This window comes from Drosophila willistoni (genome assembly GCF_018902025.1).
Source record: "Drosophila willistoni isolate 14030-0811.24 chromosome XL unlocalized genomic scaffold, UCI_dwil_1.1 Seg141, whole genome shotgun sequence".
Taxonomy (NCBI): Eukaryota; Metazoa; Arthropoda; class Insecta; order Diptera; family Drosophilidae; genus Drosophila; species Drosophila willistoni.
The window spans coordinates 15,270,185-15,283,532 of NW_025814052.1; the positions used below are offsets into that span (position 1 = coordinate 15,270,185).

At 44.8% G+C, this 13,348-nt stretch overlaps 4 protein-coding genes across 4 annotated transcripts; 1 reads left to right on the plus strand and 3 right to left on the minus strand.

The window, feature by feature from the left end:
• Positions 1-1,052: 1,052 nt before the first annotated feature.
• On the minus strand, positions 1,053-3,521 carry LOC6638107 (atypical kinase COQ8B, mitochondrial). The gene is made up of 2 exons (XM_002061160.4): positions 1,798-3,521; positions 1,053-1,737 (listed from the first exon to the last, which is right to left on the minus strand). Exons 1-2 carry the CDS (start codon positions 3,330-3,332, stop codon positions 1,185-1,187), a joined length of 2,088 nt encoding a protein of 695 aa, XP_002061196.1. The 5' UTR covers positions 3,333-3,521; the 3' UTR covers positions 1,053-1,184.
• Positions 3,522-3,699: 178 nt separating this feature from the next.
• LOC6638108 (probable dolichyl pyrophosphate Glc1Man9GlcNAc2 alpha-1,3-glucosyltransferase) lies at positions 3,700-5,633 on the minus strand. Its single transcript, XM_002061161.4, has 4 exons — positions 5,488-5,633; positions 4,491-5,408; positions 4,321-4,431; positions 3,700-4,249 (listed from the first exon to the last, which is right to left on the minus strand). Exons 1-4 carry the CDS (start codon positions 5,571-5,573, stop codon positions 3,799-3,801), a joined length of 1,566 nt encoding a protein of 521 aa, XP_002061197.1. The 5' UTR covers positions 5,574-5,633; the 3' UTR covers positions 3,700-3,798.
• A 300-nt stretch (positions 5,634-5,933) lies between these two features.
• LOC6638109 (nuclear transcription factor Y subunit gamma) lies at positions 5,934-9,310 on the plus strand. The gene is made up of 3 exons (XM_023175626.2): positions 5,934-6,137; positions 6,280-7,678; positions 7,746-9,310. Exons 1-3 carry the CDS (start codon positions 6,094-6,096, stop codon positions 8,145-8,147), a joined length of 1,845 nt encoding a protein of 614 aa, XP_023031394.1. The 5' UTR covers positions 5,934-6,093; the 3' UTR covers positions 8,148-9,310.
• On the minus strand, positions 9,302-13,230 carry LOC6638073. The gene is made up of 9 exons (XM_023175634.2): positions 13,092-13,230; positions 12,109-13,026; positions 11,607-12,052; positions 11,355-11,506; positions 11,080-11,296; positions 10,663-11,013; positions 9,770-10,597; positions 9,518-9,711; positions 9,302-9,468 (listed from the first exon to the last, which is right to left on the minus strand). The coding sequence occupies exons 1-9, from the start codon at positions 13,228-13,230 to the stop codon at positions 9,333-9,335; spliced, it is 3,381 nt and encodes a 1,126-aa protein (XP_023031402.1). The 3' UTR covers positions 9,302-9,332.
• Between the last annotated feature and the right edge of the window lie 118 nt (positions 13,231-13,348).

Here is a 13,348-nt window from a genome sequence, read left to right on the forward strand (position 1 = left end):
CCGATAGGCTCAGCGAGAGGCCAAAAAGTTACGGCGAGAGGGCATGAAATTGCGGCGAAAGGGCCAATGTATTATGGCTCGGCGAATTTTGCACTGAGAGAAAACATATGTTAATAAATTACTTCTTATTAGAAATACAAAGTCAAACTAAATATAGATTCTTAGCAAATTAAGATCTAATGTGAACGAAGTTCGTTATATCGAGGTTTCACTGTACTTACATTTTTTCTGGGGTCCAACGCCAGATGAACAATATGTATTATTATTTGTGGAAGACATCTATTGAAAGATATTAAAATGTACAATAAAAAACAAAAAACAAAAAAAAAAAATTGTATTTTGTATTTGAAATTTAATTTTTCTTCAAGATACTTTTAATTACATACATATACATAGATCAGGATAAAACGCATTAACATAAAAAAAACAATTATAATATATAAAATATTATTCTGATAAATCTCAAAATTTCGCTATTAAATTCTATTTGCTTGATACTCTCTCCGTCAATTCTAAAAAAATATATAAAAATATAAAAATATAGATGCATAGATACATACATATGTATACATATATACATATATAAACACTAGAAACCCTGCCACGCTTCGCTGTGCCCGCTTGTCGACGGAAGGCAGTGAAAGGCGTCTGGCAGGACATGCAACGTGGAGCCTTGCCATCGGGTATCCAAGCAGGAGGCACCACTATCCTCGTTCCTGTTGTTGGTGTCGTTGTCGTCGTCGTCGTGGGCATTTGTGTTTTTAATTGTTGCTCTGATGACGACGACGGCCAGTGCCACTGCGCATACTCACAGGCGAATTCTGCTCCGAGCTCGCGCTTGTTGCGGATGAGGAGGCACTCGATGGTGTATTCATGAATTGTGATTGAAACATGGACGAAATATCACTAGGTTATTAAAACTATTGCTCGTTGAATAACCTAAAATCACAAGACCATTGCCAGGATTTTTCGAGACTGTTTTCGGTCAAAGTGAACAATTAAAAATCCAATTTTTAAAACATCAGAAGCATAATAAGTGAAACTTAAAATAGTATGTGTTGAAGCATTTTTTGCATTTCACTTTTCTTTATATTACAAAACAAAAACTTAAGAGCACTTTATGTTATGGATTAGTAACAAAGAGCAAAGAAAAGTAACATTTCATATACAGGATATGGCTTCAGTTAGTCCTTGAATTTGCCAAGAACGATGTCCCGATAAAAGGGCTGGCAATTCATGCGAACATTGAGACGGGCACAGAGTAAAAAGATACCCGACAATTTGCGATGAATCGAGTAGATCTCCTCTGGCGGAGGGCAGAGGCGGTGAGCTACCATTGTGGGCACCAAGGCTGCCAATCGCTCTGTAGTATTCTGTTTGCCGAAATCAAAGTCACCATCATAGCGAAAAATTTCACCGAGGATCATGACAGCGTCAACATGGGCTTCTTCCATTTGCTTCGTTTCGTAGCCAGTAAGGAAGCCCATTTCTCGGGACATCTCTAGAACTCCATCACGATTGTTTTCAGCGGCACTGATGATCACCTTGCGATAATTGCGAATGAAGTCGTGCTTGTAGAAGCGCGTAGAGCCAAAATCGATAAGCATTAGCCGCCGGCTGGGTGCGTCGTATAAGAAATTCGACCAATTCGGATCTGTTTGCATGCACTCAATTTCAAAGAGTTCTCGCAGGCAAAGCTTTAGCACAGAGGCTCCGATATGCAAGCGATGCTCATAGCTGTGAGATAAAGACCGAAGGTATTATGACGAAAGTCAAATGATCAATTGAACCGCTTACCTCAGATCGAAGCACTTGTCCAGAGGAACACCGGGCACCAACTCTGTGGTAAGAACACTTGATGTGGTCAATTCCCTTATCACTTTGGGCACGTAATACTCCGGATAGTTGGTTACCATTTCTCGAAACCTTTCTGTATATTCCGCCTCTCGTGCATAGTCTACCTCCCACTGTAGCTCGCGTTTGGCCACACGGACAACATTATCAATGAAGAAGCCCTGCGGAAAGACATCCCAAACCTTAAGCATGCCAACAAGATTATCAATATCACTCTCGATGCTCTGTGCGACGCCAGGATATTGTATCTTAATGGCCACCTGCATGCCCGACTTGAGAGTGGCCCGATGTACTTGACCAATGGAAGCAGCTGCGAATGGCCGATCTTCGAACTTGGTCAAAAGCTGACGCCAATTCGGACCCAATTGTGTGGTCATTACACGTTCCACTTGCCAATCTGGCATATAATCGGCTGCCTGACGCACTCGCTCGAAAGCCTTGGCCAGTTGTGGTGAGACAACATTTGAGTCCTGTATACTCAGGATTTGGCCAATTTTCAGAGCAGCTCCACGCACTTTGCATAAGGTGTCCACTATGCGCTCAGCATTGGCCGGACTAAGCAGAGCTTCCCGCATATTTGTGGAGCCGCCCAGTCCGAGTGCTCCCTTGGTCAGTTCATTGATCGTACCAAGGCCCAGGCCGGCAAAAAGGCCACCAAACGACGCCATGCGGCCAATACGTGAGGAGGGCACCTTGCGTTGTTTGGCCACTTTACTCAGTTCGGGTACATCAATTGGTGCAGTGCCAGCTCCAGTTCCACTTGCACCTTCAGATGATGTGCCACTAGAGGAGCTAGCAACAAAACGCAAAACATTATTCACATATTCTGTATCCTTAGCAATAATGCCCTCATTAGTTGGTGGAGGAGATGGCGGTGGTTTAGGATCTTCTCTCACAACGTAGGAGGAGGACGTGGAGCAGGAAGCGGATGAAGGGGTGTTGGACTGCGGCACTGCCTGTTCGCTATTCTTTGCTGGTGTGACGGGAGTTCTTAGGCTAACATTGCGATTCTTATTTCGCTTGGAGAGAATCTCTTCAAATTCTAATAAGGTTATCGACGATATATCCAAATTGGATGTGTCAAAATCTCCATTGAAATGTTGAGCCACCGCTGTAGGCACTGCTGTTGGATTTGGTCCCATTGACGCTCCGCCTTGCTCTCTTGGTGCCGTCCTTGTTGAGTCCATTTGATGAGTGAATTTCGTTTCAATTAAATGACACAATCCTTTGGCCACAACGTAACTACGTTCGCTCGTCTCATTTACCATCAATTGAATGCGTTTTAGTTCCTCTCCGGGCTGCTCGGCAACCTTACGACATTTGTGCTGTGTCTGACTCACATTATCTGACAGCAGCTCTCGCACATTTGAGTTGCTCCACAGATGTTTAGTCAGCGCAAGATGCTCTCGGCCGCACGCCTCCGCAACTATCTGCATGCCCCGCAACACCCCAAATAAATCTTGGGCAGATCGCGACATGTCTGGCCGGCCAACAGGTTTGACCACTCAAAATGATGACGCCTCTAGATGACTTTGTTTTAGATCATTGAATTTTGGTCAGAGTGGGTTTACGACAGTTTCGAAAATTACGTAAATAAAAGTAAAAGACGATACAGCGAGCAACAAATACAGCAGCAACACCGAAAGACAAATTCAAATTGCGAAATCAAAGAACAGCTGTTCGGCCGGCATTTACCATTAACCAACACTAGCTGAATACGAAGCCCTAAACAGTGGGACAGAAACGTTAAAACTATCTAAACACTAGGGTCTTGAAACAAATGCTGAAATAGAACTATATAATTCATGGGTAATATGCAAAAGGCTAAATAAAATATACCAAAAATATGGTAACGATTCGGCTTCATTGTTCAGGATTGATAAAATTTGAGAATATTCTGACAGACATTACTCTGTTATCTTTGCTTTTTTTTAATACTTTGGTTTATTGTGCTTTCGTTTTGGTTTTACGTTTCTTCTGTGTTTTCTTCTGGGATTTGAGGGGCTGTTGCTTGAACCAAGTGTTCAATTCCATGGCATAAACATAATAGCGCACATAGAAATAGAGTACACCCAGAGCAGAATAGACGGAGGTCAAGAGAAGTGGCAAAAACGGCAGACGGAGATGCAGACCCAAAATACGACTCACAATATGCTCGTATATGGGAATGGCAATGAATCCTAGGAAATATGCCCATTCGAGAAAACAATAGGCTTGGAATGTGGGATAAAGGCGACGCACTTGACCATACATCATAGCCACATAGGCCAAATAAAGAGAGTACCGTGGGACAAGCAAGTCAACTTCAAAGAGCAGTGGAAACAAGGAGTAGTACCCAGCAATGGCCAAGATATAGCCCCATTTCGCATCCTGTTCACAGAGGATTGTGATCAAGCTAAAGGAGAAGGATTAGAGTTGAATGAATTAATCGTTTGCCGGTTAGCTCATAAAGTTTGCCAGACATACCACAAAGGAATAAGGCACATAAGAATGGCTTTTTCGTGGACATGCCATCCGAAAACGAACGATGAACAAGCACAAAGTACAACGGCACGGAGGAACACCACTGGCGCTTGTCTGGAACAGATTTGGGTGTTAAATACATTTATGTAATTCGAAACTAGTCTGCCACTCACATCTCGGATTTGGTTTGGAAGAGCTTCCAAAGAATGGGCAACATAAAGATTAACGTCAAAGCAAATGTCACAGGCGGTGTTATTGTCGGGAGGACCGCGTATTCGGTTTCCTGGACTAGACCTGAAGTTGTGGTGGGACCCTCTGCGGAGCGACCAAGAAGACTTCCAGTCACCTTATCTGCTGCATTATAAAGTGCCCACAGATTGGGGGCCCAATAGGCGTGGGTCAAGCCGCGTTTAAATGGGAATAGACGGCTCATTAATTGAGGTATTTGTCGCCAAAACGGTCCCAAAGACAGCAGAAATGGCAAAAGGCCAACCATCAGAAGCTGACTGAATGCTCGGAGTTTGGCCATTGTTTGTTGTTGCTGCAAGCAATGATATTTTAAAAAGTATACAGCAAAAGCCGGAGCCATGTAGAGGAAGATGTGTTTGAAATTCAAAAGGACAGCAAATGTAAAAGCGCTCCACAGGTAACGCTGACGGAATAAACAGCTCAAACTTAGCAGAAGTATGCCAAAGAGAAAGCCATTGTACTGGAAGTGGATGTGATCCACAAAGATCAGGCCCACATTGAAGATCAATATTAAAGAACCGGCCACGCTCTGTTGACTGTGTCGATCTACGCCAAGTGCGTTTAGGCAGCTTCTAGCACCCAGCATATAGACGCCATCCATGACTACCACTGAGATACGCTGGAAGTAGACCGTCTTTTGAGAGGCATAGTTTAGATTCTGCACCCTTAACATGGCCGGATCCACAAACTGAGCCACCTGCGACAGCAGCCACTCAAAGTAGGCAAAGAATGGGGGATAATCTAGCGTCCATTCACTTGTGGTATCTAGATACCAACGATTCATTGGCAGACTGTGAGTAATGGCCAACCAGTTACGATGCACCTCAAAGTCTGTGGAGTAGCTGAAGGGACAGATGGAAGGATCAGATTAACACTACGCTTCAGTGGGCGGCGGGTAACATCCCTCCAATGACCACTTACTAGGCGGGAAAGAGAAGTGTTTTAAAGGCCGTGGCAATACCAGCAAGGATCCAGAATACATCCTTGATTTCGTCCGTATCAACCATTATGATAACAAGGCTCAACAATGCCGGCCGCCACGCAACACGGATGTCATCGATTGTTCTTAGCCATTTTGTTAGTGTTGGTTCTACTACTAGCTAATAGCTAGATTTTGGGAGCAAACTGTTGGCTGGTAACGAATAGTTAGAAGAACTCTATTGGCGGTCTAAAATACTGTGATGCCTTCACTTTTTATCATTTTTTGCTTTTAAATACATATTACTGTAATAATAAATTATTGTGCAAGAAAAGCGGTAATTGATATGGTGGCTCTTGTTTGTGGCTTGGTATTGTTTAGCTTCTTTTTGGTCAGAACGATATCAAAGCGATATCTCTTAAACGCTCGATTTCGACAGTCTGGCCACACTTATGTATGTGTGTATGTGTATATTTGTGCATTACGCATTTGCAAAGTAAAAACGTAAAATTAAACAAATAAATCTAGAGTCTGGGGATCAAAATTATTACCAGAATCTTGAGAATTGCCGCCGCAATTGTCTACAGATTGCGCCATCTCCATTGGCCATGTACGCTACCAATAATGGCAGCACGAATAAGGCGCCAAATAGGTAAGAGTGAGTGAGAGGGAGAGAGCGAGTGAAATGGAGAGGGATATGCAATAAACACCCTTGCGTCCATCCATCCACATCACATCCCCTTCACCCCCGCTCTGTTTGGATGCTGTACTCAATCCTTGTGTTTTTTTTGTAGCAACTCCACCAATTTGTTTGACAATACGATTACAGTCACGCCCATTAAGGTAGAGCTAGGCGGAGCTATCTCGTATGGCGCGACAGCAAATGCCGCTAGCAAGGTAGCCCCACCGGGACAGAGACGTACACCCAATGCAGTGGTGGTCACCACACAGCAGCAGCAGCAACAACAGCAGCAGCAGCATCTACATCATCCACAAGCTACACTGAGCATGCCCACTATGCAAGCCACATTAGTGACAAATTCGGGAAGTGTTTCTGTTCCGCCGCCGTCAACGACCTGTTCCAGCATGAGTGTGACCCTAAATACCGCAATGCCCAAGGAGAAGACACCATCTACAACGACAACGAAAGCGAGTCGTGTGCAGGTTGCCCGGAAGCCGCCACCCACAATTGATAACTTCTGGCCCAACATCTTGCAGGAAGTGAATGGAATCGGTCAGGTAGATGCTAAACATCAGGTTTTGCCTCTAGCCCGTATCAAGAAGATAATGAAATTAGATGAAAATGCTAAGATGATAGCGGGCGAAGCTCCGCTGCTCTTTGCCAAAGCCTGTGAGTACTTCATCCAAGAGCTGACCATGCGGGCTTGGGTTCATACGGAAGAGAGCCGACGTCGGACATTGCAGCGTTCGGATATCGCTCAGGCCATTGCGAATTATGATCAATTTGATTTCCTCATCGATATTGTGCCGCGCGAAGAGATAAAGCCTTCACCGTCGTCTTCCTCATCCTCGTCGTCTTCGGCGGCAGCAGCTGCACAGAAAAGCAACAAGGAATCAAGCACGACAGCAAATGCGACGAACACATCGGCGAGTAATAACATCAATTCTGGCCAATCCGGTCTCTCATCTGCGTCCGCCTCCTGCACTTCAGCAAATATATCAAATTTCAGTGTGCCTACCGCTGTCTCTGCTGGCCTCAAATTGGAGACAGCCAGCGATGTTCTGAATTTCAGTACAGTCAATGTGAATCCGGAGCTTTTTGCCAGTCAAGTGCAGCAGGCACAGGTCCATCACCAACAGCAACAGCAGCCACAACAAGTGCAGATTATTCAGCAAGGCGCTGGAGGACAACAGCTGCAATATTTTATAGCACTGCCCGGTCAGCAGGCACAAACGCAACAAGCCCAGAATCATTTGGGTCTCAATATAGTGACAGCAGCAGCGGCGCAACAGCCTACACAGCAATTGATTCTTACAGCGGGACCGAATGGCCAGTTGACTGCGACACCGGCGCCCACCCAGCAACAGCAATTGCTACAGAATCTTGCCCAGGCACAGGCGCAGGCTCAAGTGCAGCAGCAACAGCAGCACCAGCAGGTACAACAGCAGCAACAGCAAATTCAGTTACTACAACAGGTCGTAACGCCAACTGGTGAATTGGCCAATGTGCCGGTACGTATTTAATTTATTCCCTTCCACATCTCTGTTCTCTTATTCGGTCTTGTCCATTTTTGTGTAGATTTCAATCAATGCAAATCAGCTGCACTTACTCCGGCTGCAGATGCAACAGCAACAACAACAACAGCAAGCTGCCCAGGTGGCGGCAGCAGCAGCTGCAGCCCAACATCAACATCAGCAGCATCCGCAGCAGCAACAGGTTATCATTCCTACCCAGTTGCTAACGGGCCAACAGATTCTTCAATTGGGCGCCAATGCCCAGCAACAGCAGCAACAACAACAGCAGCAGGTTCAGGTGCAACAGCATCTTAGCCAAACTAGTGCTTCAGCAACTACCCAAGCCACACCCATATTCATTAACTCAACCAACGGGCAAGCGCAAACACATCAAAACCCACCATCTCAGACCATTTCCAGCATACAACAGTCCAACGATCGCAGTCTGAGCGGTGCATTTCGGTAAAATCAGGAGATGGCTTATGAGGAGGATATTGGCATGGTCCAACTACTTCTCAAACCCACCCCCACCCCGCAAATCCCCTTCGATTTTAGATCTAAGCTATAAAGTGTAGAATTAAGAAAGAGATTTAGTTACATATGCGTGACTCCTCTCCAGCATCATATCGAAGCATCGGAAGGCATTGAGTCAAAAGATTAGGATTAGATTTTAAGGTTTCTATTTAACTAGGTCATCTTGTAAAAAGGAATTTTGAATAGCAGTCGGATATATATATCAGAATATATATATAATTTTTTTTCTCTCTCTCTCGAACTATTGTAATTTATTGCATCAGTACAGAATTGGAACTGTATTGATGACCAAAAAACCTTTCCGATATATATATATAGATATACAGACACACACAGGCGAAAAGAGTTTTCATTACTTTTATTAGATATCATTTGATTTTCTCTATTTTTAACGATAAGTAACCGTATTCCGTTTGGGTGATTAGTGTCCTCATTGTAGCAGGAGAGGATCGCAGATTAGGGTTTATTGTGTAATTAGTGGAGTCTTACCAATCAAAAACCATTAAGTTTTCAAAACGTTTTCGAAACGGTTCGTCAGAAAATGCAATTCAGAACAGAATATAATTTCTTCATTAATCTGAAATTAAATTTCTTCATTTGTAAATGAACTAACAAACCGTTTGATTTTGCCAAAAATTTTAAAACGCTATCGTAGTTTACCTGTCAATTGGTTTTCAAATAGTTCTTAAAGGTTTTTCGATTTTGAATTTGTGCGCCCTGTAAAAGCCATTAAATTTTCATAGAGCATTTCATAACTCAAAACATTGGCAACTGGATAAAATTTATAGATCTTTATTTATTTATTGACCAATATCTTTTATATTCAAGATAAATGGAAAAATATTTGCGAGATATTAACAATTACTTTTTATTCCACGGAAAGTGAAAGTGGGAAAGCAATTTTCATCGGAAACAGTCTGGTTAAAATAATTCAACGAATCTAAAACGAATCGGTTTAAAGTGGAATCTTTATCTGGCATCATGCCCGGGTTTGGTTCCGCATTATGTATTTGTATATTTGAATTAAGCTCAAATCAAAAACAAGAAAAACTTAAGAAATTACCAATAATAAGTCACAAAGATAATGTGCCAGTATATCATGTTTTCTGTACTGTTTTTACGACTTCTTGGCTAGAATTTTATTAATATCCTGCAGCTCACGTGTGCTCCATGGCTCTAGGGGATCGGGTGGCGAACGCTGTTTGCGTCTTGCATCTGACTCGAATTCTGCATCGCTTTGCTCTGGGGAAACTCTGCAGAGAATGGTTAAGAATTGGATACACTGGCCGAAATCGGACTTACTTGTTTTTGCGTCGCATACGTGCGGATTTGGCTCGACGAGCTGCCTCATCTTGGGATGTCTGACATTTGCGTAAATGGAATTGCTTCATAGTGGCATGCACTTGCTCGGCCGTGGGCAAATCTTCGCTATCGACCTCGGCATCTTGCTCAATGGTGAGCACCTCCTCTGCAACGGCTGAATCCTTTTCCTCTTCCTGTAAAATTAAATTATAAACATGGAAGGAGAGCGAGTGTGATTGAGACGAAACTTGCCACAGCATCTAAATCTATGCCTGGAGGAGCCCACACTGAAGACATGGACTGGACACCACCTGCTTCCAAGCCACCTCCGATACCAGCCACGCCGTTAAAATTGGGCTCCCGTCTTATGTCTGCTTTGGAGAGAGCATTATGTGTTCTTTTGGCCAGTGAAAGTTTGCCCAAAATTGGTCCACCACTGTCGCTCTCCTCTGTATCCACTTCAGCTAGCATGGACATGAACTCCTCCAGTTTCTTAGGATCTACAATGTCTTTGGGATCTTGAAAAAGATTTCCCAACATGGGCAGAGCAGGAGTCGGAATAGCAGTGTCGGAGACTGAAGCTGGAGCCACTAATCCAGTGGGAGTTGTTGTGGTTCCTGCTGGCTGGAGCCCTACAGCTGCTGGTGGTGTAGGCAGTGCCGATTTTTTGGCCACCTCTTGAGACGGTTGTGTTTTCATTGTCTGCTCGACCAGATCGAAAGCCTTGTTGGCCAATTGCTGGAGGCCAGCAAAATAGTGTGGATCATGAGTCTCCGGTCGCTGATCCGACATCATGATGAGCTCCCTAAATGGATCCGGAGCCGGTGGCATGGGCTGTGCGGCCGTAGTGCTTGAACGCAATTGGACACCCGTGCTGGAGGCGGGGTTATTGGCAAAGCTAAGCATATCCATGGCAGTGGTGAAATCAGAGTCGGTATGTAGATTATAGGGGTCCTTGAGTTTTTGTTTGGTCACCTTGACGGGGCTGGAAATGGAGGCACGTCCCCACATAAGGCGTCGCATTTCCTCGCCGGTCATTCCCCGTTTCTTCAAAGCGGTCAAAGTGACCCGACCCACACGCTAGTGAAGATCCAAGAAAATTGAACTTTTTAGAATATTACAAAACTCGGGACTTGATGGCTTACCTTCCAATTGGAAACGGCTCCTTTCCGTTGCTTTGCACGAGTCTTGCTCTTGCTCTTGATGACCATTACGCCACGTACCTCAAAGCCCGAATCATCTGATGGACCCAATGGTATCGAATATGCCTCCAAATAGCCCTTGGCATCGGCCTGGGGTACAGCTCTCTCCAGAGTGACGACGATTTTGGCCCATTGCTTCATCCATTCCTTCTCGGATTGCTCAATAACGGTTACATAGGTGTTTCCCATCATGGCTATTAACATGTTGAGCAACAGGATCGGCACAAATATCATAAAGATAACAAAAACCGTTTTCGACAGATTCGGATAGGTTGTCTGATTGAGATCAGGATACTAAATTGAGATAAGCAGATTGATTATCAAAAGAAGGAGCATCAAACTTGAGCAGAGATTACTTACATTATAATCACCCAGGGTCGTTTGAAAGAGTGCCATCCAAGTGCTGGTATAAGTATTAAACATTGTCGATTGCACCTGAGGATGTCCCTTGTAGAGGAAGTAGAAGGCCTGCGAAAAGCCGCATAGAACAATGCAATAAATGATACCAAAGGTGAACATGTCACCCGTAATCATGGAGTAGATCATGGTCACAAATGGCCCAGTTAATCGGATCGCTCTGAAATTATGTACACATTGATTACTACTTAGTTCGCACTTCGTTGTGCCTTACTTACCCGGCAAAGAACATAAGGAGAAACCAAGAGCCGGGTACGGCAAATATCAAGATGGCTTCCTCGGTATCAGTGTCCCCGATCAAACGGAATGGAATGCATGCCAATATCAATAGATTGGAAAACAAGAAAATTGCCTTTGCCGGCGCATGGGACTACAGAGAGAGAGGAAAGAGAGAGAGAGAGAAATAAAAAAAATTGACATTAATACCATCAGTACATGAGTGAGTAGAGCCAAAGAAAAGTAACTCTTACCAGCTGCTTGAGAAATGCAGATAAACCCTGATTCTTAATCTCATCACCCTGCTGGAAGACCACATAGCTTAACACTCCTGCTATGGTGGCCAATTCGGCGCAATAGCGTGCCACTGTCTGAGCGTTGTAGCTAACATCCGCCGAATCTGCTGCACCTGCCACCGCGATACCATCTCCCATTGCCTCTTGAAGAGCTGCTGCTGTCGCCCCGGTGCTGCCGTCGCCATCATCCTCCTCGCCTTCACCGTCATGGGCGGGGCGTAAATAAACGGACACCGAAAGACACAGCAAATGGGTGGAGAGAATAAGCAGACGCTTGAGGAATTGATTCTGGGCAAAGGTCTTCCATTTTTCCTCAAGCAGACGCTGAATGATGCCGCCATCCAACATGTCCAGATGCTCTGGCTTAGTGCCATTCAATATGATAAAGAGAGCCGAGTTCCAATCTGCAAAGCAAAGATCATTTAGATCATTATGATTTGGTTGTGCAAGTGGACTTAACTTGTTCGGCCATCTGGTAGTAAAGTGTCCAATGCATTCAATGGGTAACCGGAACACGTGATGTTACTGTAACGCCAAAACTCTCTGGCAGACAGCTCCAACATCTCTCGAAAGACTTCCGCCCGGCCTAGCTTGCAGGCCAGAGTCAGAGGCGTCAGACCCGTTTGATTCACTATGCCATTTTTAGCGGGAGTCTTAGGATGCCTTAGCGCATAGCCGAACATATCCAGTTTATCGCAGACGACCACCATATGCAATATCATATTGCCAAACGAGTCCTGGGCATCCGGATCGGAGCCGCAATCCACTAGCAGATTGTAGACACTCTCGTTGGCGCAGCAGGCGGCCCAAGCCAGCGGATATTCACCCATATAAGCCAAACCCTCGTAGTCGGTACTTTTGGCAGGGTTCATACGTTGCTGGTCGCGGGGTAAAAAGAAACTGCCAATGGCCCGTTGATTTATATCCGCTCCGGCCTCAATGAGATCGGCTACTAGCTCATTGTTGCTATAGGCTATCGACAAATGCAATGCGCTGGCTCCCAGATACTCTTCACCCTCCATGACATCCAGCGCAAGATTAGGAAAAACACGCAGCAGCACACGCGCCAGTTTTGTGTGAATCTTCGAATCGCATATGATCAAAACATGGAGCAGACTCTCACCCAAGGCGCCGCGGTATTGCATTTGCCAGCAAGCCTTGTGATCCTCCCATTTGCCCAACGGATCGTGGATCGACAATGAAGCCTCAATCGGTATGGTCACTTCTGTATGATCCCGATACTTCCATCGCAAAAACTCAGCCCGATTAATCATTTGACCCTTGCCATCATTGTACATGAACACACCGAATTGCTCCCGTATCAATTGCTCCACGGCAATCAGCCCGCCTGTATTGATGGCATCGATTAGATCCCCGCCTGCAAAAAGCCCTCACACAAATTAAAAGGGGAACCACTAGATTAGATTAACGGATAAGGCTTACCTCGCTTGTAATCCGCCAGCTTGTAAAGCAAACACTTGCATGCGGTCGCCGAGGACTGCGAGATGACCGCATCCAAAATCGCCCCTGGCTTCATTTCTGGCGCCTTTTTTCGTAGGCATTTCTTTAGCAGAAACCGCATGATGCATCACTGGAATCGTCTGATAATTGAATGACCTCTCCATTCGGAAAATTGCGCAAGCAACTGTTTGTTCAATGCAATTCCTAGAGCATTTACACGTTGTCCTGGCAACGTAGCC

Bases quoted from the DNA above. Each gene is read 5' to 3' on its own strand.
- LOC6638107 (XM_002061160.4), bottom strand. From the start codon at position 3,332: ATGTCGCGATCTGCCCAAGATTTATTTGGGGTGTTGCGGGGCATGCAG. The intron at 1,738-1,797 runs GTAAGCGGTTCA...TTTATCTCACAG, and splicing joins GACAAGTGCTTCGATCTGAG to CTATGAGCATCGCTTGCATA.
- LOC6638108 (XM_002061161.4), bottom strand. From the start codon at position 5,573: ATGGTTGATACGGACGAAATCAAGGATGTATTCTGGATCCTTGCTGGT. The intron at 4,432-4,490 runs GTGAGTGGCAGA...AATCTGTTCCAG, and splicing joins TTCCAAACCAAATCCGAGAT to ACAAGCGCCAGTGGTGTTCC. The intron at 4,250-4,320 runs GTATGTCTGGCA...CTTCTCCTTTAG, and splicing joins ATGTGCCTTATTCCTTTGTG to CTTGATCACAATCCTCTGTG.
- LOC6638109 (XM_023175626.2), top strand. From the start codon at position 6,094: ATGTACGCTACCAATAATGGCAGCACGAATAAGGCGCCAAATAG. The intron at 6,138-6,279 runs GTAAGAGTGAGT...TTTTTTTTGTAG, and splicing joins ACGAATAAGGCGCCAAATAG to CAACTCCACCAATTTGTTTG. The intron at 7,679-7,745 runs GTACGTATTTAA...ATTTTTGTGTAG, and splicing joins GTGAATTGGCCAATGTGCCG to ATTTCAATCAATGCAAATCA.
- LOC6638073 (XM_023175634.2), bottom strand. From the start codon at position 13,230: ATGCGGTTTCTGCTAAAGAAATGCCTACGAAAAAAGGCGCCAGAAATG. The intron at 13,027-13,091 runs GTAAGCCTTATC...GGCTTTTTGCAG, and splicing joins GCTGGCGGATTACAAGCGAG to GCGGGGATCTAATCGATGCC. The intron at 12,053-12,108 runs GTTAAGTCCACT...TTTGCTTTGCAG, and splicing joins ACTACCAGATGGCCGAACAA to ATTGGAACTCGGCTCTCTTT.